Below are 21,164 nucleotides of genomic sequence, written 5' to 3' on the forward strand. Positions count from 1 at the left end.
GTCTGGTTGCTGCTGCTCTTACCTGGAGTAGAGTTTCTGCAGGAGACACGCAGGCGGCCCACCCCTGTGACACAGTGTAGCTCTCGATGGGCCCGGGGACAGGGAGCAAGTCGTCTTCTTACCAAGACTTAGTAGGTTTTCTTGAAGAAGGTTTTCCCAGTTTGTTGTATGCTCTTAGGAAAACGCACAGAGTCGTTTGGTGGTTGTGGGATTTTTAGGCTACTTTTCACCAGTTAGGATTGTCTCCCCGAAGGGCAGGTCTGTGGAGCAGCTCGTGGCTTCATTCCGGAAGCCCCCTCCCCACTGACTGGACTCCGTGAACTTCCTCGTTGCCCACCCCATCCCGAGGAGTCCCTGCTTCCTGCCGGAGTCTGCGTAGAGCGGGCTGTGTCACTGACACCTGGCATTCTTGCATTTGCTAGAAACGTTCACCGACTGTTAGGGACCTACTTGCTACTTGTCCTGGTTTTCTTCCCATGCATTTAGTTTTCACGGTCCCCATTGTGCAAGGAGAAGATAAACATGTTTATTTTGTGCTGGGAGGTGCTCGATGGGACGTGTTTGGGGGGTGGTGGACGAACACTCTATACCCTCACGGCTTCCGCAGCCGCCTCCCAGCTGCTGGGGCCACGCAGGGAGCTGGGCCGGGATGTCCCACGCCCCCTCTGTGAGCGCCCCCAGAGCCTGTGCCCACCCTGGGCTCTTACTCGGGCTGCAGGATTAGAGGAAAAAATAAATTATTTTTACCCATATTTAAAAATTGAGAGAGTTCATATAAATCATAGAGATCTTTAGAAAAGTGAGGTAATCTGGGAATCCCGAGTCTATAATCCTGTGTGATGGCGTTGTCTGGGCCTGTGTCATTTCTCATACTGATGTAGTCCCTGCGGGTCCTTGAGCGAGCGGCCCCTGATGGAAGCTGTCTGCAGAGAGAGCCCTGGGCAGGGATCCCGCAGCCTGCGGCCTCTGTCTCCCATCAGCTTTTCCCTCGCTGATTTCCTCAGGGCTTGCGAGCTGCAACTCTGGTTCTGATTGGGGTGGAGTTCGCTTTGGGCTGCGGTAAAGACAGTCTGCGGGCAGCGGGGCTCCTTCTGCCTTCGGTTCCTAATTAAGGAGGAGCCGGAGGCTGACCCGGGGCACGGGGACACCTTGCTGCAGGAGCGCCCCTCTGACAGAGGCTTCTTCCCGGGGCGTCCGCCCTGGTCTTGAATCCCTGGGGACTGTGTTTCAAAGCCAAGTGGGGGGTGGCGCTGTTGAATCAAGAGCATACCTTGAGGTTCTGTTAGATGTCAGGCCCTTACAAGTTAGGACTTGTAAGGTGAGTGAACTGTAATCTGTCCCCCAAGCATCCCTGTGGGAGCAGGAGGAGATTATGATAACCGTGTGCAAGTTTACTTATCTGTGCAGCAGACGTACCTCTGAGTACACAGAAGTGACAGACGTGCAGCTTGCTTTCTTTTTCTCTGTTACAACTTAATGTCTTTGGTGAGTTCCTGCTCATCTGGGGCACACACTTAATCGTAGTTAATTCTGGGCCCCACTTGCCCTTGGTTGATCTGGAGCTCCAGGAGCTGGCGCGGTGCTGAGGTGCAGGTACACGGCCAGGGCAGGACAGGTGCAGGACCGCAGGTGCATGGGCCGGGTCGCCGAGCAGCGCCCAGCTCTCCTTGCCAGAAAGCCGCATGCCTTTACCTCCCGTTTCCGCTCCGTATCCCTAGCGGCCACGACAGTGGGAGGGGCAGTGCCCGTGGCAGTCCCGGGGGGTGGAGGGGTCGCTGCCTAGAGCTGGTGCTGGTTGCTGGGAGAGAAAAGCGGACGTGGAGGGGCATCACACCGAAAATTAACTTCTCGGTCCAGAGAGGCGCCTGTCACTTCTATCCACAACCCGTGGCCCAGAATGAACCTGGTGGCCCCAACGGCCTTGGGGCGACGTGTGCGAAACCTCCACACGCCCAGAGAAGCATCCAGAAGTCCGTGGCAGATGGCACTGGGGACCCCGGCAGAAAGGCAGACCACTTGTCTCCTGGCTTCCCCTGCCTTTCTTTGTGAGACCTTCTCCCTCAGCTCTTTGCTTGTCCTGGCTGGTAGCTCCCTCCACCCCTCCCTGGGGAATCAGGGGGCCCGCTGAAGGTCACCTCTGAAGGTCGCCACGTTCCAAAGAGGGTGCGTGTCTACAACTCCGTGAGGTAAACATCCATGCGGCAGGGCCGGAGGAACCCCGGATTGTCCGCAGAAGCCCGTCATGACCCTGCACGGTTACCGGGATTCGAGTTTCTGGCGATGGCAACAGCAGAAGGGGAGTCAGAGTGGCTTACTAACAGCGCACGGATTATAGGGATTGGCCTTACATGTGGCCGCATCACATGGGGTCCTCACAACAGCCTGGCGACCGGGTGCTCTCACGTGCATTTCCACAATGAGACCGTGGAGGCTCCGCGAGGGTCAGGCACTTCCTTGAGGCCACACAGCGGGTCTGGGGTGACCCTGGGAACAGAGCCAGGCATCCCGTGGCCCCAGAGCCCAAGAGTTGCCTGCTGGCTGTCTCCTCAGCCTCGTTCTCCCGCCTCTGAACACACACACTCAGCCAGGTGCTGGGCTCCTGCCGCGTGCCTCAGAGACCGCAGAGAGTGGGGGACCCTCTTCTCGGACAGCCCTCTGTCACTGCCCCAGGGGGTGGCCCCTGCCAGACGGAGGGGGACGTGGGAAGAAACGGCGGGGGAGCCGCCAGCATCGCCTTTGGGATCAGAGGAATCGTGTATGCAGAAAATGCACCTGTCACTCCTCCGTTTCACTTCAGGCAGCAGAGGGATGCCAACCACTGCCGTGGGCCGGGACCGGGGGCGGGAGGGTGCGGGCCGCGGCTCAGAGTGAAGGCCTTGGCCACCCGCTTTGAAAATACCTCTCCAGGAGCACCTGCGGTCCTTGCCGCACCTTCCGGAACCCGCCGGGATGGGGCCCTGTGCCCGCGTGCTGTCCTGTGGACCCAGAGAAAAGACGCCGGCACCCGCCCTTCCTCAGCAAGGTGGGGCGCCGGGTGGCTGGTGGTGCCTCGGGTCGATGCCTCCTCGCCATCTCGGGTGCCACATGATCTTCCCACACCAGATGAGCCGGGCGGCGAGGATGCCCTGTGTCGTGTGTGGACACCGAGGCCCCAGGGAAAACAGCCCCTGGTGCGCCATCTCCTGTCACGTGGTCCTGGGGCCGCCCAGGCGGGAGCCGCGACCCACGGCACCAGGGCCCAGCTCGCCCGTGGAGCACGCAGGTGTGACGGAGGGCCACAGTGAGGGCTCCTCTGTGGGCCGGGTGGCTCTCCCGGACGTTGTGGAACACATTTGAACTGCTTAGACGTCAGAACAGGGGCTCAGAGCTAGGACAGACCTGCAGGAACTCCTATTCCGGGACGCTGTTCAAGACTGAAATCAGAAGGGCAGGGAAGCCGCCGCTGTGAGCGCCCGGCAGAGCTGGGGCACACTTCCCTCTCCTTCCTCTGGGGCCCCGGAGGCTCAGCGCAGGCAGGTGGGTCCCCGTGTGTGGTCACCACCGCCAGCCTCCATTCTGGGAACAAGCAAGATGCAGCCCTCCTTGTCAGCAGCCCCCCCTGTCTGGCGCCCTGGGAATGCCGGCCAGCGGGTGGGTGGATCCTTCGCCGCCCTTGCCCTTGGCCCACCCTTCGGGGCAGGGGTGGGGCTGCTGTGCGGGTGTCTGTGGACAGAGGCCCCGGGACGCGCCGCTCTTCCGCCAGCCACCGCCGGTCCTTTTCAGAAACAGGCTTGGATTCGTAAGGGATGTGATTCAGAGTTCATGTGTACGTGTGTGTGCACCTGAGTGTGGGTTAGCCCTTGGCTTAGGCTGAGGCTCCCGGAGGCCAGGGCAGCGCCGTTTCTGAGCACGTAGCTCTCGCTCCTTACGTGCACAGGGCGTAGACGAATGAGGGACTGGCTGAATGAAGGAGGCCGAAACATTTCCTGCGCTCGTTTTCCACAGGTTTTCCTCTCGTCATTTGCATCATTTCCATATCGTTTGCCATGAACAGTTATGGAACAAATAACAAGTAAGTGACAGGGTGGGGGGGGTGGCTCCTGGCGTGTGGCAGGGCTTTCACAGGAAAGGCCCCTGTGTGAGGCCCCAGGCCGTGGCTCTGTTCGGGGCTGGCCTCCCCAGGCCCTGAAGTAAGGGCGACCCCAGCTGCGCCCCCCGCATTGTCCTCCCCCCCCCCACCCCCCAGCAGAGGCTTGATGGCGGGGCGGGGCTCACCGGCTTTCCTGAGAGGACAGGGACGCATAAAGCTCTGCAAGGACATGTGGGGAGGTGCTCTGTTTGCAGTCGCCCCTGTCCCGTCCCGGGCCGGCCATGCACCTTGCAGGGGGCCGCTCAGGCTTGCTGTGCATTTCGCGGAAATGCTGCCTCCGCACAGGAGGTGTGAACGAGCACTCACAGGGGCTGTGTCCTGTCTCAGGGAACTCCTGTGTCCTGGAACGGGGGCAGAGGCTCCTGGGAGTGGGCGTGGGTCACCTGACCCCTCTGGGCCTCAGTTTTCTCATCTGGGTGTGGGAGTCATCGTGGCCCCTCCTGTGAGGGTGTCAGGGGATGCACACCTGGGGTTTGGTGTGCTGGGGGCCCCCCGTGCCACTCAATGAGTGGGATGGAGGGAGTGAACGAGGCCGCCTTGCGGGGACATCCACACCGGGTGGGGTGAGGACCGTGCTGTGCACGTGCCTGACCCTGGCCAGTGGGCAGGGCCCCCAGGGCTGTCCCCAGATCTGGGAGTGGCCTCTCCCGGGGAACCCCAGGCTCTTGGCCATCCCGATGCTCCGGAAAGAAACGAAGTTACGGGGAGGCTATTACTTGCCTGAGTTCCTGGAGTCCCACCTCGGAAGCCTGGAGGGATCCCCCATCCTGGAACTGGACGCTGCATCCCACATGAAGCTTCTCTAGAAATGCGAGCACTTGCTGGGATCCCCGGGGACCTTTTCTCTCAGGGGCGCTGCAGGGAGGTGTGACCTACCCTTAGCTAGGAGCAGAGGGGAATGGTCAGGACCGTGTCACCTCATGACTCCTCAACGCTCTGATCCCTTGCAGAAGGCACAAATTAGGTCAGTATTTGAAATGCTCTCAGCCCTTGCTGAAGGTCAGTTTGTTTATTTTTCGTAGCAAAGTTAAAACTTACTTTGGTTTTTGGCCGGACTCTGCCGAGGTGGTGATTTTTCCTACTGAGAGGCCCGTAAAAGCCGCCTTTTCCCTGAGGTGGTCTGCACACCTGGAACGTTCACCCCGAGAACGAGAGGCACGAGGTCATCGTGGGTAGCACGCGGAGACATCAGCTGGGGTTAACTGTTACCCTGGCCGCTCAGATTGACCCCTGAGCGGAAGAACGTCCTGCCTTAGCAGCTGCCCCCGGGGAGGGGCCCGGCGCCCCGGGGCACAGAACAGTGGTGTGGGGGTAACGCTCTGCTTCCGTCCACAGCTGCTGGCTCTCCATCACGAGCGGCGCCGTCTGGGCCTTCGTGGCCCCTGCCCTGTCCATCATTGTGGTAAGTCCCGCCGCTGGGTGTGAGGGCCCCCGTCTGCAACCTGTCGCAGCCCCCGGGCGTGCAGCCCGGGACCCCTGTCCCCAGATGGCTGGCCGGGAGGCGCAGGTGCGCGCAGCCTGCCAGGGTCGGTGTGCACCGCGGGGTCTTTCCCTGAGGGTTCTCGCCCACGCCCTGTCCTCGCGGCCCCAGCAGGGACCTTGGCGCGCGCCTCGGGAGCGCGGGATCATGGGGGACAGAGAACGCGACCCGAGGGGCCGGTGATGTCGCAGGCAGGCGCGCTGGCCGCTCTGCCTGGCCCGGGCTCAAGGGAGGCTGCCGCACGCACGGGTGCTCTCACCTCCGGCCAGGTGGCTCCGTCCTCAGGCGGGATGCCCTGAGGTCCTGGGACTTCACGGAATTACAAAAACGGGTTTTGTGTTTCTTGCTATCGTTCTTCCTACATTTCCCACAAAAGTCTCTGGCGCTTCTGATGCACCTGGCTCGGAATGTTGCAGGTCGTGGGCCCCTCGCTGTGCCTGGGGAGGGAGTTCTCTAACTGGCCAGTCCCCACAGGGGCTAGAAGACAGAGTGTTCTGATTGGCCAGTCCCCACTGGGGCTAGAGGAGTAGAGTGTGCTCTGATTGGCAGGCCTGGGTCACCTCTCTAACCCTGGGGGTGGAGCTGGGTTTCAACCTTCCCCGGAAGCACGCAGACTCCGGGTGGGGGAGGAAGTGCCCCGAGAAAGTCCGGTGCGGTTCCCAGAGGAGGGGCAGCGCACACGTGGGACGGGACCGTTGCAGTGTCACGGGGTTCCCTTCGGTGTGGGGATGTCCCGGGTGCCCCTGCACCCCGCAGGTGTGCGGCCCCATCTGGTCGGGGCCCCGCTTCTTCCCGACTGGGGGATGTCAGGGGTGGCATTGGCCAGTCTTGGCTAAGTCCCCGTGGTTCCTCAAAGGAGGGTTCCGGAGTGCCCTCGCACGTGGTTTCCCACAAAGTTAGGGTTAGTAGTAGGGGTGCAGGCGGACGGAGCGTCTTTCCCTTCAGGTGTCACCAGGCTTTTACGTCACGTCTCTCTTGCCCCTGAAGTAGCTGTCTGACAGATGCCACTTCCTGCTTTGTGCAGGGCAAGCCAGGGTACTGGCGTGGGTGGGGTGAGCGGCGTGACAAGTCCTGGCCCCAGAGGGCATCGGTGTTGGTGGGTGTCGTCATCATCATCGTCCTCCTCCCTCTTCCCCTTGGTCCTCCCCTCCTCCCTCCTCTCCTTGGTCCTCCCCCTCTCTTCCCTCTGCCCTCCCCTCCTCCCCTTGTTTCTTCTGTCTTTCCCCATGGTCCACCCCTCCTCCCTCCTCCTACCTTGTTCCTCCCCTCCTCCCTCCTCCCCTTGGGTCTCCCCTCCTCCCTCCTACCTTGTTCCTCCCCTCCTCCATCCTCCCCTTGGTCCTCCCCCTCTCCTCCCTCTGCCCTCCCCTCCTCCCCTTGTTTCTTCTCTCTCTCTTCTCCCCATGGTCCTCCCCTCGCCCTCTTTCTCCTCCTCCTCTTTTTCCTGCCCTCCCCCTTCTCCCCAGAGACACAAAGCAGGTTGAACCCCCGTAAGTAGAAAAGGCTCAGCCATGGGCAGTGCAGGGGGTCAGGTGCCCAGTGACGTCAGCCGGAGTCTGCTGCTCGCTCCGGGGTCCGTTGCCTTGGCGCTGGCTGCACCTGAGGCAGGCTTTCCCTGGCGGAGACAGGCAGAGTCGGCTCCTCGCGCGTCCCGCAGGTCTGTGATGGGGCGGAGGGGGAGAAGCTGTTCCCAGTAGTCCCAGGAAGTCCCGGGACACGCTCTGATTGGCTGCTAGGGGTCACGTGTCTGTCCCAGAGCCAGTCACTGAGGAGGCGGATGATCGGCCAGGCCAGCGTCACGTGACCGCTCGGGGGGCCAGAGCTGGGGGTTCCCCAGAAAGCCAGGGGGGCTGTGCTCTGGCACCTGGCCACTACCTGGGTGTGTATCTGGTGCGAGGCCTGCTTGGGGGCCGGCGTCTCCGTCTCTGCCGCCCCATCTGGGTGTCGGCCCACGCGGGGAGGGCGCTGATGTCAGGAAGGGGTGGTCCGCGGGGGCCTCCCCACATCCTTGCTGCCCACCCCGCGCTAACCCAGTGTGTCACCTCCAGGCCCCACGTGGGACCCCAGATGCACACTCCACACGCCCCCCGGGCCAAGAACCTGGGACACGTTTTCCCCGTGCACCTTCGCCCCGGGGCCCCAGGCTGTGTGCTGACTCACACTTGTACTCTCCCCACTGGGACCCTAGGACACTCTGCAGAGCACCCCCACCCAGGACCCCAGGACGTGCTCTCTGTGTGCACCCCCCACAGGGACCCCAGGACACGCTCTCCACAGGCACCCCTTCTGCTGGGCCCCCAGGATGTGTTCTCCACACACCCCAGGGTGGTCACGAGGCCGTGGTGCTGCCTGTGAGCTGCTGCCTTTGAAGGGTGTGGAGTCCTGCCTTGGTTGGGGGGGGATGCCTCCCGGACTCCTGTCCCTCATTGTCCTCGTTCATTGCTTCCCCATCTGTCATCCCAGCCGACCGTCTGAGGACAGGTCACCCCTGCGGGCAGTCAGCGGGGCCTGCTCCCCCATCCACCCCTGCACGGGGCAGGGGTCCCCTGAATCCCCCGCCCCTCTCCCCAGCGGCTCCTCTTAAAGCTCGGTTGGCCTCGTCCCGGGCTCCTGGGCACCAACGAGGCCGTGGGCCCCGGTGGGTGATTGGACGTGAACGTGAGGGAAGAGGCCGGAGAACGTTCTGCAGACGCCGCTCGGAAGCGGGGCCGCGCCTTCTCGGAGGAGACTTTCCAGAGGGACGAGATGAGGGATGCCATTGTGGCGTCACTGACGTCCGGGGTGAGAGGGACAGCGGGTGGTGCTGGCCCCACACACGAGCCGTGTCCTTGCGCAGGATCAATTTGGCTGTGTCTCCTGCCAGGTGACACGTGCTTGGGGTCAGCCCGGCGATGGGGGTGATTTCCTTCCCTTGTGCAGCCCTTAGAGTCTCCGAGGTCCTCCCTGGCCACGGGGCCTGAGCCTCTGCTAGAGGAGAGGCAGCGGAGGCCCCGGCTGTGGCCTGCGCGCTGAGCTGTGTGGGCCCAGCAGGGCTCTCGGGGAGGGCTGGGTGACAGGGCGGTGGGGGCCCCTCCCGGGGTGATGCCCCTGCGGCCCTGGCCGCGCCCCGGGGGCTGGCCTGGACCCGGCTCCTGCTCTCTGGCCGTGGGCACATTTGGCCTGTGGGGGCAGGGGCTCGGAGGGCGGGAGGGGAGTGAGGCCAGGTGTTTACCCGCAGGCTCCTTTTTTAAAAACGTTTGTTTATTTTTAAGAGAGAGAACAAGTGTGAGCAGGGGAGGGGCAGAGAGAGGGGGACAGAGGATCCGAAGCAGGCTGTGCGCTCACAGCAGAGTCACACGCGGGGCTCAAACTCGTGCACCGTGAAATCACGACCTGACCTGAAGTTGGACACTCGACCGACGGAGCCCACCGGGCACCCTGCCCTCAGGCTCCCTGTGCAGGACTGTGGGCGGCCAGGGCTGCCCCATCCTCCATAGGCCATGTCCTGGCCACGGCCCCTGGCCACGGCCTCGTCCACAGCCCCGGCGCTCCCCGGGTCACTGCGCAAGTGCAGAGACCCAACGGTCTCTGCTCCTTGGGTGCTGACCCACATGTGAACGCCCATCCCCATCCCCTCGGCCCTTCTGTGTCCAGGAGGGGTGGTCCTCCCCGGGGGTGCCTGTCCCCGCCACTGCCCTGCAGCTCCGCCCACCAGCCCACAGATCTGTCCCGTGGAAGTTGTCGGAACGGAGGTACCAGGCACGTGCTGGCTGCCGTCTCGCCAGAATCCTCCAGGCACACGCCTAGGCTGGCCTTTCCCCAGGGGAGCGACAAGGGTGTGGGGGGCGCAGGGTCAGGGAGACCACGTGGGAAGATGTTGCTGAGACCCCAGCATGTAGGGGTGAAGACCGTGCCTCAGGCGGGGCCTGGGAAGAAGAGAGGGATAGGTTTGAGGCCCATTCTGGGGAGTCTGGGACGACAAGGAGGCGGACAGATTGTTCCGGTGCCAAGCGTGGGGCTGACGGAGACCACGAAGGCTCGTGTTCTTCACGGGGCTTGCGGGGACAGGCTCTGAGGGGCGAGCGTGCCCACAGAAACGCCCTGTGTGGCCCACCCCTTGAGTTGGCCTGACGGTTTCGTTGTTGTCGTATTTAAATTTGAATTCAGGGTTCCCATCAAATGGCTGGGTCCGTGGTGAGGCCAGAGTAACCCAGTAACATCGCCCCCGACCGGTGTTCTGGGGCCGACAGCGAACCCGCTGGTGGGCAGGGCGAGTGGGACCCTGGTGCAGCTCCCCCCACTGCCGACTCAGAGCCCCGTCCCGGTGATCCCTGGCCCCCACGGCCCGGCCGCCGCCCTGGGAGGCTGAGCCACCGTCTGGGGACGGACCGTGGGCAGAAGAGCTTCCTCGGGGGAGAGGAGCTCAGAGGAGCCCAACCCGGCACAGAACCCAGCAGGGCGGGGCGTGCACGTCCAGGGCAGATCTCACACCTGCTCTGTACAGGAAGTCTCCTTCCAGGAGGGGCCGAGAGGTCAGGAAGGGGACGGGGTTGGGGATCGGAGCGCCCCTCCTTTCATTAACAGGGAGCTCAGAGGTGGCCCATGTTCCTCTGTTAACTGATTTTACTTTAGCTGCAGGAGGTGATGTGTCCATGTGTGATGGAGCCTTCAAATCCAGGGGCTGTCCCCTGTTTCCGATGCTATCCCTTGTCCCAGGGGCTGTCCCCTAACCCTAGGGTTGTCCCCGGGGGCTGTCCCTTGTCCCCAGGGCTGTGTGAGGCTCGGCTGCGGTCACTTTACCAGAGTAAATCACTTTAGGGGATTACAGGGGCTTCAGTTGGATCCTGTGTTCTCTCTCTCGCTCTCTGGGGTCTGGGAGGACAATTCGCCTGCTCAGCGCAAAGGTAGAAACAGGCTCAAAACAGACTCCAGGCCCCTTGGTAACTGAGCCCCCCTGGTCAGAGCATGGACATGGTGGGGAGGGGGGTGGTTTGAAGGAACGTTAATGACAAGGGTGAAGAAGGAAGTAGCTGAACGTGTGAGCACCACGTGCCCTGTTCTGTGTCCGCACTGACCTCCACCCTGCAGACCTGAAGGCCCAGGCGGGAGTGGCCCCCCCCTCCCAGATGTTTCCGGCTGATCTGAGTTTTAACGTGACTTTGGTCAGTGACAGCTGGGGACCCGGAGGAGCGCCCACCACGGCATGGGGTCCAGTACCGGGTGCCAGCATCCCAGGTCCCCAGGCTGGCTGGAGCCACCGTTACCATTCCTGAGGGGGCGTTAGCTCCTGGCCCCGTCCAGTCCCCCCTCTGGATGTCAGCCATAAACCCTCGGGGGCAGCAGTCCTCAAACTTGTCACATGATGGAATTATTGGTTCCCACCTGAGCCCTACCTTTTGGCTTTACCGGACCTGGCCCTTTCCCAGCTCGCAGGCGATCCCACTGGGGAGGCGGCCTGAGGACCGTGGTGCTCCGGGGGGACATAGGAGAACCCTGGGGCCAGGCGGGAGGAGGCGCGAGCTGAGAAGGGGTTCGGTGATTTCATAGCCAAGCGCAGGGGTCCACTGACCGTGGCCAGTGTGGCCCACTGTCCACTCTTACGGACTGTTTTGTGGGTACGCAGCCACTGCCGGGTACTTACAAGCGTCTGTGGTGGTTTTTGTGCTACAGCAGCCGAGTTGTGTACAGGGACCGTCTGGCCCACAAAGCTGAACATCCTGTTTGGCCCGTCACAGAAAAAGCACGTGGACGGACTTAGGGCCAGGGGCTGCAGCGGGGGGTCCTGCCCACTCTGTCGGGCCTCACACTGGCCTGGCTCTTGGGGGTGCCTCTTATCCCCTCAGAGGACCCCTGCTTGTGTGCCGGGAGTCATGTCCCCATTTTCTCAGATGCCGTCCGCCTCACTTCCCGACCCTGCCCGTGTGGGGCGTGCAGTGCTCTCTGGGTGCACACTCACGTGAGTACATGCTCGGGAAAGAGGTCTGGCTGGGGCCGGGCGCCGGTCTGGGGAGGATGGTCCGTGCCGTTCTGGTGATGTTGGCCCCAGCGGGACTTTGGGGGACAGTGAAGGGTCACCGGGGCCTGCCGGGCCTCGAGCTGGGGAGGAAAGGGCAGAAGTGAGCCCCTTGCGGTAACAGCCCGCCAGGTCACTGCACAAACGTCCTGATGAGGAAGCGACGTGGATGCCACTCCCTGAATGACTCCAGTTAGGTTCTGCGCAGGCTCACAGGGTCAGCAGGCTTTGCAGAAGCTGTCGACCCCCAACGGCAGGGACCCCGGGGGTGACAGGGTCACCTTTGCCTGCATCCCCCCGGGGCTTCTCCAGTGCAGGCTCCATGGGGCAAGGGCCTCCGGTTTTGGGGAGAATCTCGGGAGTTCTGGGACCTCCTCCTCTGAGAAGCCAGGGTGGTCCTGTCTACGTAGAGGCACAGATATAGAGGGCGACAGCGACAGTCACAGATGCCCAGACGCAGAGGTCCACAGGGACAAAGGTCGATGCACACAGTGGTGTCTTCTGTATGTTTACATGTGATGGTTTCCCCGTGAGTCGTGGTGTATGTCCCGACAGCGTCTCACAAGGCCAAGGAACAGGACGCGGCGCGGACCCCAGAGCCCTGTCCTGGGCTTCCCCCCACCCCTGCCATCAGTGGTCACATGACCTGCAGTGCACATCCCGCCCCCATCTAGTTTGCTAAGACGCAGCCCATGAATTATTCCTTCGGCGTCTGTCGGCTGTTGTCACCCAGAGGCGCTTGGCTGATGAAACACCCGCTCTCGTGGTGCACGTGCCTCACCCCAGGGCCTCTCCCGACGGCGACCAGGCACCAACCAGGATGAGTGGCCGGGGCCAGGGGGAGGCCCACTTCTGTTTGGGATGTTCCCGAAACACGAGGTGTTTTTGTCTCAAACCCGCAGCCTCCCCCTGAATGAACGGGGGTCGCGGGGTTGGGGGTCGGCGCCTCCCGACTGTCCCGGCAGATGGGACTGTCCTATGGAGGCCAGGAGAGTGCTTGCCAGATGAAAGCACGCAGACCCAGGCAGGGAGAGAGCCCGGGAGGGGGGGAAACAAACCCCAGAGAAATCTCTGGAGGGACGGACGTGATGACAAATCGTAGCCGGGAATGCCGGTGGCCTAACCGTGGCTGCCGCGCTTCTTTGTGGGTCTTCATACGGAGCCAGCAGGTGACAGAGGGCTGGAAATCCCATCGGTCACCAGCTGTGTGCCCCCCCTTCCCACAGTGGTGGGGGGGAGTCACGTGAGCTCGTCCAGTGGCGGGGGCGGGGTGAGGCTCCCGCTCCCGCGGTGCCGGTTGACGAGAAGTCGTTTGACTTGGGCATTTTACCACAAGTGCTGAGGAAGCTGAATGTGTCCGGACCGTCTGCCCCCATCTCCCTCCGCTCCTCCAGCAGACACGCCCGCCGACCGCTTGTGCCTCCTCGGGGCCTTCCGCGGATGCCGGCGAACGTGAACGTGTGCTCGCCGTCCGGGCCCGTTCCTCACCGTGTCTGTTGGCCTCTGCCTTTAGCGGCGTGGCGGGGGGGGGGGGGGGGGCAGCGGCTGCAGAACCGGCGGGCTGTGACCCCCAGACCCGCGGCCTGCTCCGGACAGGCAGGTGGTTCCCAGCCTCTTGTTGTTCCAGACCAGGCCTCGGCTTGGCCCAGGGGTCGAGGAACCCAGGACGTGAGTTCGCAGCGTGGATGGGGCCGGGCTCGCAGGGCGTCAGACGGGACCAGGGTGGGCCTCCCCTCAAAACGCACGCAGAGCCCTGCCGGAACCGGACGCGTAAGAGCACAGACGGTTCAGAATTCAGAACTCTAGGTTCTACCGAAGGCACGAAGCTGAAAAGCAATCATTCAAGAGAACCGAGTGCCGCGGTTTAACGCGGGCTCCTGGCCTCCCTGCCCTCGCGCCGCTGGGAGAGGCAGGGGCGCTGCCCGCTGATGTCAGAGCGGAAACTGCTGAAGCGTCACTGCATCTCTGTGGCCCTTTCTCCACGTGGCTGAGTGGAGGGGTGGAGGGCTCTGCCACTGGTGAACTCACATCGTTGACCTCTTCCGTCCTCCCTGACCCTGGGCGACTCTGTTAGGGTCCTCGTTGCGCAGGCGACAGATGAGGGCAAGGGACGTGCGTCTGGAGCCGGGAGCCGGGCCGCCCGGGGTTGAGGTGTCGGCGAAGACACAGCCAGGCTGCGTGTGGCACTCAAGCCTTCTTGGCGGGGTGTAGTGGTACAGGCCGGGGCCCCTCCCGGCCGCCAGCACGGAGCCCTGGAGGCCGGGCGGCCGGGCCGGGAGGAGGCTGACAGCGGAGAAGGAGTGGGGAAGCAATGAACTCTGGGGGAGGGGCTGCGAGGCCCCGGGCGTAAGGTGGTGTCAGCAGTGGAGCCCGAGGAAGGCCTGAGGCCGGAGCCCCCGTTAGGAGGCCTCGGAGGCAGGTGCCAGGGCTGGGAACGCAGACCTGCCCGTGGGGATGGCCGCCAGGGTGGGAGGCCTGAGCCCCTGCCTGCAGTTCTGCGCACCAGGCCGGAGGGGGAGGGCCGCCTCGCCTGTGAGGTCGGCCGGTGAGGCCTTGTCCTCGCCCGTGGTCAGGCCCGACCGTGCGCACGGGGTCTGGGCCTGGAGCGGGACTCCCGGGCGAACTTGTCGTTGACCTCCGGCTTTTGCAGAGGGAGGAGAGAGGCCCCGGCCACAGCACGGGCCTGGGTCCTGCAGTAGCAGAAGGAAATCCTGGCTCTCGCTCCCCCTTGCAGCCTCCCGCCCTGCCAGGTTCGCTCAGCGCCCTGCAGAGCTGCTCGGGAGGGGACAGGTTGTGCCTGAGGCTCCGCAGAGACCTCCTCAGCACCCCTGCCCGACAGACCCCAAGGGGAGCCTCCCAGCAGGTGCCTAGCCAGGAGGCAGATGCGCTGCGGCCTCCAAGGACCACATGGCCGCTGGCCTGGGTGGGGCCAGGAAGTGAAAGTGGCAGGTGCCTTTATGGGTGCGAGTTCGTGTCTCTTCAATGATCGGTTTGCGCTGTGGGCGTTGCCACTGCTTCTCATCAGATGGGGAAACTGAGGTTCCAAGGGCATGAGCACATCACGTGGGGTCCCACACAGTGAGCAATGCTGAAATGAGGTTTGAACCCCAGGCCTTCCCTTGCCGTGTGCCTGGGGGCAGAATGGGCTGGGTGGCTGCCCTTTCTCGGCACAGACGTGGGCTCCCAGAAGGTGCTCGTCCGTGTGCCCAGTGGAGGTAAACGCTCAGGGACCCATTTGGGTTACATTTCTGCAGTGACGCCACCTGCTCACTCAGAGCGAGGGGGGTGGGGTGGGATCAGGACCCTCACCTTGGCTTCCGTTGCTCCCCTTGTGCAGGTGAACGTCGGCATCCTCGTGGCCGTGACCAGGGTCATTTCACAGATCAGCGCTGACAACTACAAGATCCATGGGGACCCTAGTGCCTTCAAGTAAGCTGGACTCTGGGCCATCGCTGGTGGTCTCGGCCACACGCAGCTGCCCGCAGGTAGCGGGCGGAGGGCACCGGGGAGCCCTGGGCTCACATCCTTGCTTGCCTGTTACGTAGCTCCTCTGACCAGGCCCAGCCTCACTGCCCCATATGTGAAAGATGGGGGCTACTGGATGCTATCTGGGGACAGCTCCACCCCAGGGGCGAGAGGCCACCTGCGGGGGCGAAGGGGGAAGATCGCAGGTTCCGTCCTGCCTCGGCCCTGCCAGCAGCCCCCGGCTCTCCCGTCTGTAAAGGGCTGTCGCACGGAGGAAACTCCTCTGGGTGCAGCTGCCCGAGGTGCTCCCGGGCTGGTCCGTCTGCAGGAGGAGCAGGTGTCTCTGGGGAGGGACTCCACCCCCCCCCCTCCTTCCACACGTGACGAGAGGACCCCGACAGCCCCGGCCCAGTTAACAAGAGGCCTCAGGGAGCTTCAACTGGATGTATTCTCCCCAAGATCTTCTGTTTTGATGTTTCAATTTTTAAGAAAAAGCCAGCACGTTTTGAGACCCATTTCTCACAGCCACTCCTCTCACATACGGGTTTTCCAGGATCTGAAGATGAAGCTTAAGTGGTCCGTGATGGTTTGTTCCCAGATTCGAGGGTTTTAACTGCAGTGACTTTAAGAAAACTTGTGGCTGCGGCTTCCCCGGCAGCTGACCTGTGTGAACCGTCCTTGGCTTTCGGGGTTTGTGGCCGGGAGCTGCCAGGGCGGGGATCTCGGGCATCCGACCGGGAGGCTCAGTGTGGCCGTGTCGCACCTCCTCCCGGAGCTGCCGGACGCGTGTGAGGCACCTGTGCCTGCTCGTGCGTTTGTCCGTCACTCACTCACTCGTTCAGTCAGGGGTCACGTCCCGAGAGCCCACCGGGCCCTGGTGCGGTGCCGCGCTCTGGGGTCGCGGGGACGAGGCCCCAGCCCAGCCGTGGGGGAGCTCGCGGTCTAGTGAGGAAGCGGACGTGTGGTCACCGTGCCCAGTTAGGAGCGGCAGGCAGCCGCTGAACTGAGCGCACAGCTCACGTCTGTCTCCGGGCTGCCCGCTGAGGCCCTGGGACAGAGGCCCTGGTGTGCAAAGCTGGCTGTTTCAGAGGTCGGGGAGACAGTGCGCTATGTCAGGACACCTCGGGGTCAGACGTTGGTCTGGCCGGCGCTCGGTGGGCGCTGACTCCGTGCAAGCTCCGCCCCGGGCTTGCAGACGCGGGAGGGACCACGTGCCTTCATCACGGAGCCCACATTCCGAGAAGGAGCCTGCGAGGCTGATGCGGGGCGTGCCTCCCACCCCGCTGGGTCCGCCCGGCCGGGGCCCGGCGCTGCTCTCCGCCGTGGGTGCCTGGGATCGGCGTTCCCATCGGATCGGGGTGGTCAGCGAGGGTGCCCAGAGGGTGCGCCGCCTGCCGGGTGCGGAGCGCCGGCGGCAGGGGAGCCGTAGGGGAGCTGCCGGCTGGGTGGGGGCCCCGTCTCGGGTCCCGAGCGGTCAGCTCCACACCCAGCAGGGCCGTGTCCGCTCCCGCTCAAAGGCCTCCGGTCGAGAGGCCGGTCCCTTAGACCCACCGTCACCTACCCACCCCCACTAGAGTGGCCGCGTCCATCTACTTCTCTCTTAGGTTGACGGCGAAAGCTGTGGCCGTGCTGCTGCCCATCCTGGGAACCTCGTGGGTCTTCGGCGTGCTCGCTGTCAACAGCCAGGCCGTGGTCTTCCAGTACATGTTTGCCGTTCTCAACTCCCTGCAGGTGAGAGCCTGCGGACTCCCGGGGGAGGCCGGCCGCCGCGTGAGCGGATGTGCGTGGCAGGCTGCCACCGGGGCGGGAGGGAGACCCCCTCTCTGTTCTTGCCACACCCCCTGGGGGCCCACGGCGTGAGCCTGCCCCACGGCCGGGCGCAGAGGCGTCGATGGGGCACACGCCGGGCGCCCAGCACACGGGGCCTGTGGGGTCGCCACCCAGTTCATCCCGCTGGTGGCTGGGACTGGCGAGAGGCACACTCAAGCCTGAGGGGGAAGACGGCAGCCTGCGGGCAGCTCTGGAAAGGGGGCCGGGCGTGGGGAGGCGGCGACGGCGTGTATCTCGGGTCTGGGTTCACACGTGTCCCCCGCGTGGACGGGCAGGGAAGGGTCAGCAGCCTGGAAACCTGAGGCTTAGGGTGCTCAGACCTGCGTCCCCAGACACACAGCCCCCCTCCCCCCCAGAGGAAGGGTGGAAATGGGTCCCCACCGCCACCCACAGCCCACACGGCCGAGCCGAAGGCCGGATCCTGGCAGCCGCGAGCACGGCCCACCGGCCCCCGCTGTGCAGTCACACCGCGTCCGGGTCTTCCTGACCGGGGACCGCATCTCACGGACGAGCGTCAGGCTTCTGATTTGTAACAAGCTTCCACCCATCGTCTCCCTGTGGTTGTTCACAGAAGAACGTGACCGGTTTGGCTGGCTGTAGCCCTTACACGCCCTGGGTCCTGGGCTGCCTCCCCCATTCAACGAGAACGGGCCCCAGTAATGGGGCTGCTTCAGCGCTGAATGAGATGACTCGTGTGAGGGGTCGCCTAGCGCTGGACACGTAGCAGCTGTCTCCAGGGCTTGGGGGACATCCTCATTCTCGTGCCTGTTTTGTTGTTATCATCGTGCTGAGATGAGGACACCACGGCTCAGTTTAAGGAATCGTCTGATGTCCATGCTGTTGTCCTTTCCCAGCATTTCTGCTCTTTCCCGGGTCCACCCTGTCTGGGAATCCACCTCTGTAGACGCCTTCGCCCAAACAGCGTGGCCGTCACGCTGGTGCCCGCCTCTAGGTTAGATTTCAGGGTGGGACCCGGGACGCCCCTCCATCCTTGGGGGCTCCAAACCGTAGCATCGGGATTGGCACACAGCTCACCTACAGGCTTCCTGGCACTGAGCCGTGCCAGGACCTCTCCAGAGCCCATGTGGCCTTGGGAGGAAGCCCTGGAAAGTGCCGCGATAAAACGCAAGGGCCCTAATCCTGTGTTCTCCCCTTCCTCCCCAGGGGTTTTTCATCTTCCTTTTCCATTGTCTCCTGAATTCAGAGGTATGTCTACTCTACTTCCTGATGTTACGAAGCAGGCTATTCATTTCTGAAAGGGCACGGGGCGCAGGAACCGTCTTGCCCCGTCAGGCCGGTGTCTGGGAACGTAACCCCGGACAGGCTTTGGTAGGGGCGACAAGTTGTGTGCAGTGGGGCTGCTTTCCGTCAGCCCTTCTCTCGAGTTCTGGCTGCTGAGCAACACTCAGTGTCCCCCTCCTGGCGTCAGGAGGGCCCTGCCGGCTCTGCGGAGGGCAGGGGGGATGGGGACAGTGGAGGCAGCCGAACCGTACGCCCTGGACCTGCTCGCTGCTGCCTGGCACGTCAGGGACAGTAAGATGCAGGTGGCCTCCCAGCAGTCCTCCCCGAACGCATCTGGGGTGTAAGAAGGAGGCCTCGAGACCACGGGGTTTGGGGGGACTGTGTCACAGGCCCTCCGCAGGCCCTGGGGCAGCTGGGGTGGGCTCGCTCTCAGTACGGCGTGGGCGTTGCACCTGCCGTGCGCTTGGCCTCGGGGAGGGGAGAGGCTCCAGGCCTTGTCCCTCGGGATCCGTACTTGTACCAGGCAGAGGTCCCACCCCACCCGGGTGCTCTGCAGAGGGTCCGTTTGTACAGGGCTGGGTCGGGCAGCGAGGGAGGGGAGCTGGGGGAGGGGCGGGGGGGTCGCTGAGGATGATGGTGACCGGTGGGGGAGGGCTCACATGATTGCCAAGACCAGGGAGCAGCCCGGCAGAGCCCGAAACTGTGGCCCACCACGTGGGAAGGCCACGCGCGGCCTTCCCTGCGTCTGTTGGCTTTTCGTCTCCATTGTTTCTGCTGCCGTCACACTCTGCCCCCTCCACCACTCCTTGTTGAGTGTGTCCCGTGCCCCGTGCAGCACCGTGACGAGGCCGGCAGGGGCCGGGCCGGATCCAGCTCTCTCCCTGTGCGGCCCTGGCACGGCGATGGGGACGAGGTCCGCGCCTGCCACATGAGGCAGAGTCTGGACCTGATGCTTCCGGACCCTGCCCGTGCCCTGCAGCTGGTGTCCCGGGGCTCTCTTCCGGCACGAGCTGCTAGGGACCTCTGAGAAAGATCTCTTACTGCTGCTGTTCCCACCACCGAAATTGCTCCTAACCAGTCCGCCGTCTGCCTTCGAAGGTGAGGGCCGCCTTCAAGCACAAAACCAAGGTCTGGACCCTGACGAGTAGCTCCAACCGCAACACTAACGCGAAGCCCTTCAGCTCTGACATCGTAAGTGCCACGCGGCGTCCCGTCTGCGCCCCCGCTTCTCGCTTCGATCCTGTCCCGAGCGCCTGCACCCCTACCGCGTGGACCCGCAGGCGCTCGTCTGCTGCGCTGTCCCCGTTACCTGGAGGGCCGAGGCGGCTTCCGGCTGCGCTGAGCTCACCAGGCCCCTGCCCTCGCGGGCCTCCGAGACCCAGAGCCCCCGGCGCGCCTCTCGTCCCTTCCCCGAGCCTGTTCTCGGCAGGGCCACGTCGTGCAGGTGGCTGCCCGTGCGGGTCGTGGCGGCGAGGCCCGGGCACCGGCGGTTCTTGCTCAGCATGCTCACGCCTGACGTGGCCTGCAGGCTGCGTGGGCTCTGGGTGACGTGATGCCCACAGCGGGGTCCTCCGTCCTGGTGGTGTCACGCGACCTCCTCTCCTGCCCGTTTCCCCGGGGGCAGTGCTTCTGTGTTGCGTCAGGAGGACGGAAGGATCAGCTGACCGGGAGGCGGTGTCCCAGGGAGGCAGGACGGTCACCAGGCACAGCCCAGCCATCAGGGGTCTCCTTCCTCTGCAGACGCCCAAGGACCGGGGTCTTGGCTCTCGGGGCTCTCGACAAGCCTGTCCTCTCAACACCGGGCTCCTTCGCCTCCCGCGGAGATGCAGGCAGGGCCACCGGGCGCCTGGGGCACATGTCGGGCGTTCTCATGGCGCCACCGCCTCCGAGCTGAGCTCAGGGGTCCCGTCCTCGGGAAGAGCCTCCCGGGTGGCGCGGAGTAATGGCACCCCCGGTGCGGTGTTGCGCTGCCTCCGTCTGCACCGTTTTGCTTATTTGTGCGAGCGTGACGTTGTCTGCCTCCCACGGGGTGCACACCCCCGGGAACAAGGACTGGTTGGCTCTGCTCGCTGCCGTGACCCCGCAGCCTCCGGCAGCAACGAGGTGTGCTCGGTAAACGCACGTGGAGAGCGCAGGGCCGGGCGGGCGCGCGGCAGAGGGCGCACGCCAGCCCCCAGACGCAGGGCCGAGGAGCCCGGGCGGAAGGCGGAGAGCAGTGTGGCCTCGGAGTTCAGGGTCCTCTTCCTCGGGGAGCACGGGGGCCCGGCGGGTTCGAGGGGAGCCTCACGCGGCTTTCCGGCCCGGCGGTTCCGCGCCCGCCGGGACTGGTTTCCCATCGTGGGGCAGGGTCTTCTCAGCTCACTCCTTTGTGGTTTGCAGATGAACGGGACCCGGCCGGGCACAGTGTCCACCAGGCTCAGCCCCTGGGACAAGAGCAGCCAATCTGCCCACCGTGTGGACCTGTCTACCGTGTGAGCAGGGAGGCTGCAGCCGCCGTCCTGCTGCTCAGAACACACCCGCAGACGAACCACGAGAAGCCCTCTGCCTTCACCACGAGACCCTCTCCTCGCTGCTGTCTGGATGTGGGGGTCGTGGCCCCCGGGACAGGCTTCCTTGCCTCCCACCCGCCCCGTGTGACAGAGCCCACCGCCGGTCCCGCAGCCCTCCCGGCTCTGGTCCTCCTGTGGCCGAGCGACTGTCCCCCGGGGCACCTGCCGTGGGCGCACAGGCCCCAGGGCCTGCCGCACCAGGAGGGCGGGTTAGCCTGGGAGCCACGATGGGGCCTCGGGACCAAAGGGGAGGGTCCCGCGGGGAGGCGGAAGCCCCCAGAGGGTCAGGCAGAGGCGGACGGGCCGTGTGGGCAGCGTGAGAAATGTCCTCGGCCTGCTGAATCAGCCGCAACAAGCTCCGGGGAGCCAGCGCCAGCTGAGGGGGGCCCCTCACGCTCCGGCCATGCGACCCCTGCCAGGCCTCTGCGGGGCCGGGGCTTTGGGCTGGGGTCTCTGGCCGCTCAGGCCCGGCCGCGG

General features: G+C 64.3%; 1 protein-coding gene across 2 annotated transcripts in view; it reads left to right on the forward strand.

The window, feature by feature from the left end:
• Positions 1-20,818, forward strand: part of ADGRD1 (adhesion G protein-coupled receptor D1) — a 122,878-nt gene extending 102,060 nt beyond the window's left edge. For both annotated transcript variants that reach the window (XM_047093222.1, XM_047093223.1), the window contains 7 exons: positions 3,985-4,051; positions 5,465-5,531; positions 14,939-15,030; positions 16,671-16,797; positions 18,061-18,102; positions 19,237-19,329; positions 20,518-20,818. In XM_047093222.1, the coding sequence (XP_046949178.1) occupies positions 3,985-4,051; positions 5,465-5,531; positions 14,939-15,030; positions 16,671-16,797; positions 18,061-18,102; positions 19,237-19,329; positions 20,518-20,613 (584 nt within the window). In that variant the 3' untranslated portion in view covers positions 20,614-20,818. The remainder of the gene's footprint in view (positions 1-3,984; positions 4,052-5,464; positions 5,532-14,938; positions 15,031-16,670; positions 16,798-18,060; positions 18,103-19,236; positions 19,330-20,517) is intronic.
• Positions 20,819-21,164: the final 346 nt, after the last annotated feature.

This window comes from Lynx rufus, unplaced genomic scaffold (genome assembly GCF_022079265.1).
Source record: "Lynx rufus isolate CCGP_SWC_20201006 ecotype Redwood Valley unplaced genomic scaffold, mLynRuf1.p SCAF_33, whole genome shotgun sequence".
NCBI classification, from domain to species: Eukaryota; Metazoa; Chordata; class Mammalia; order Carnivora; family Felidae; genus Lynx; species Lynx rufus.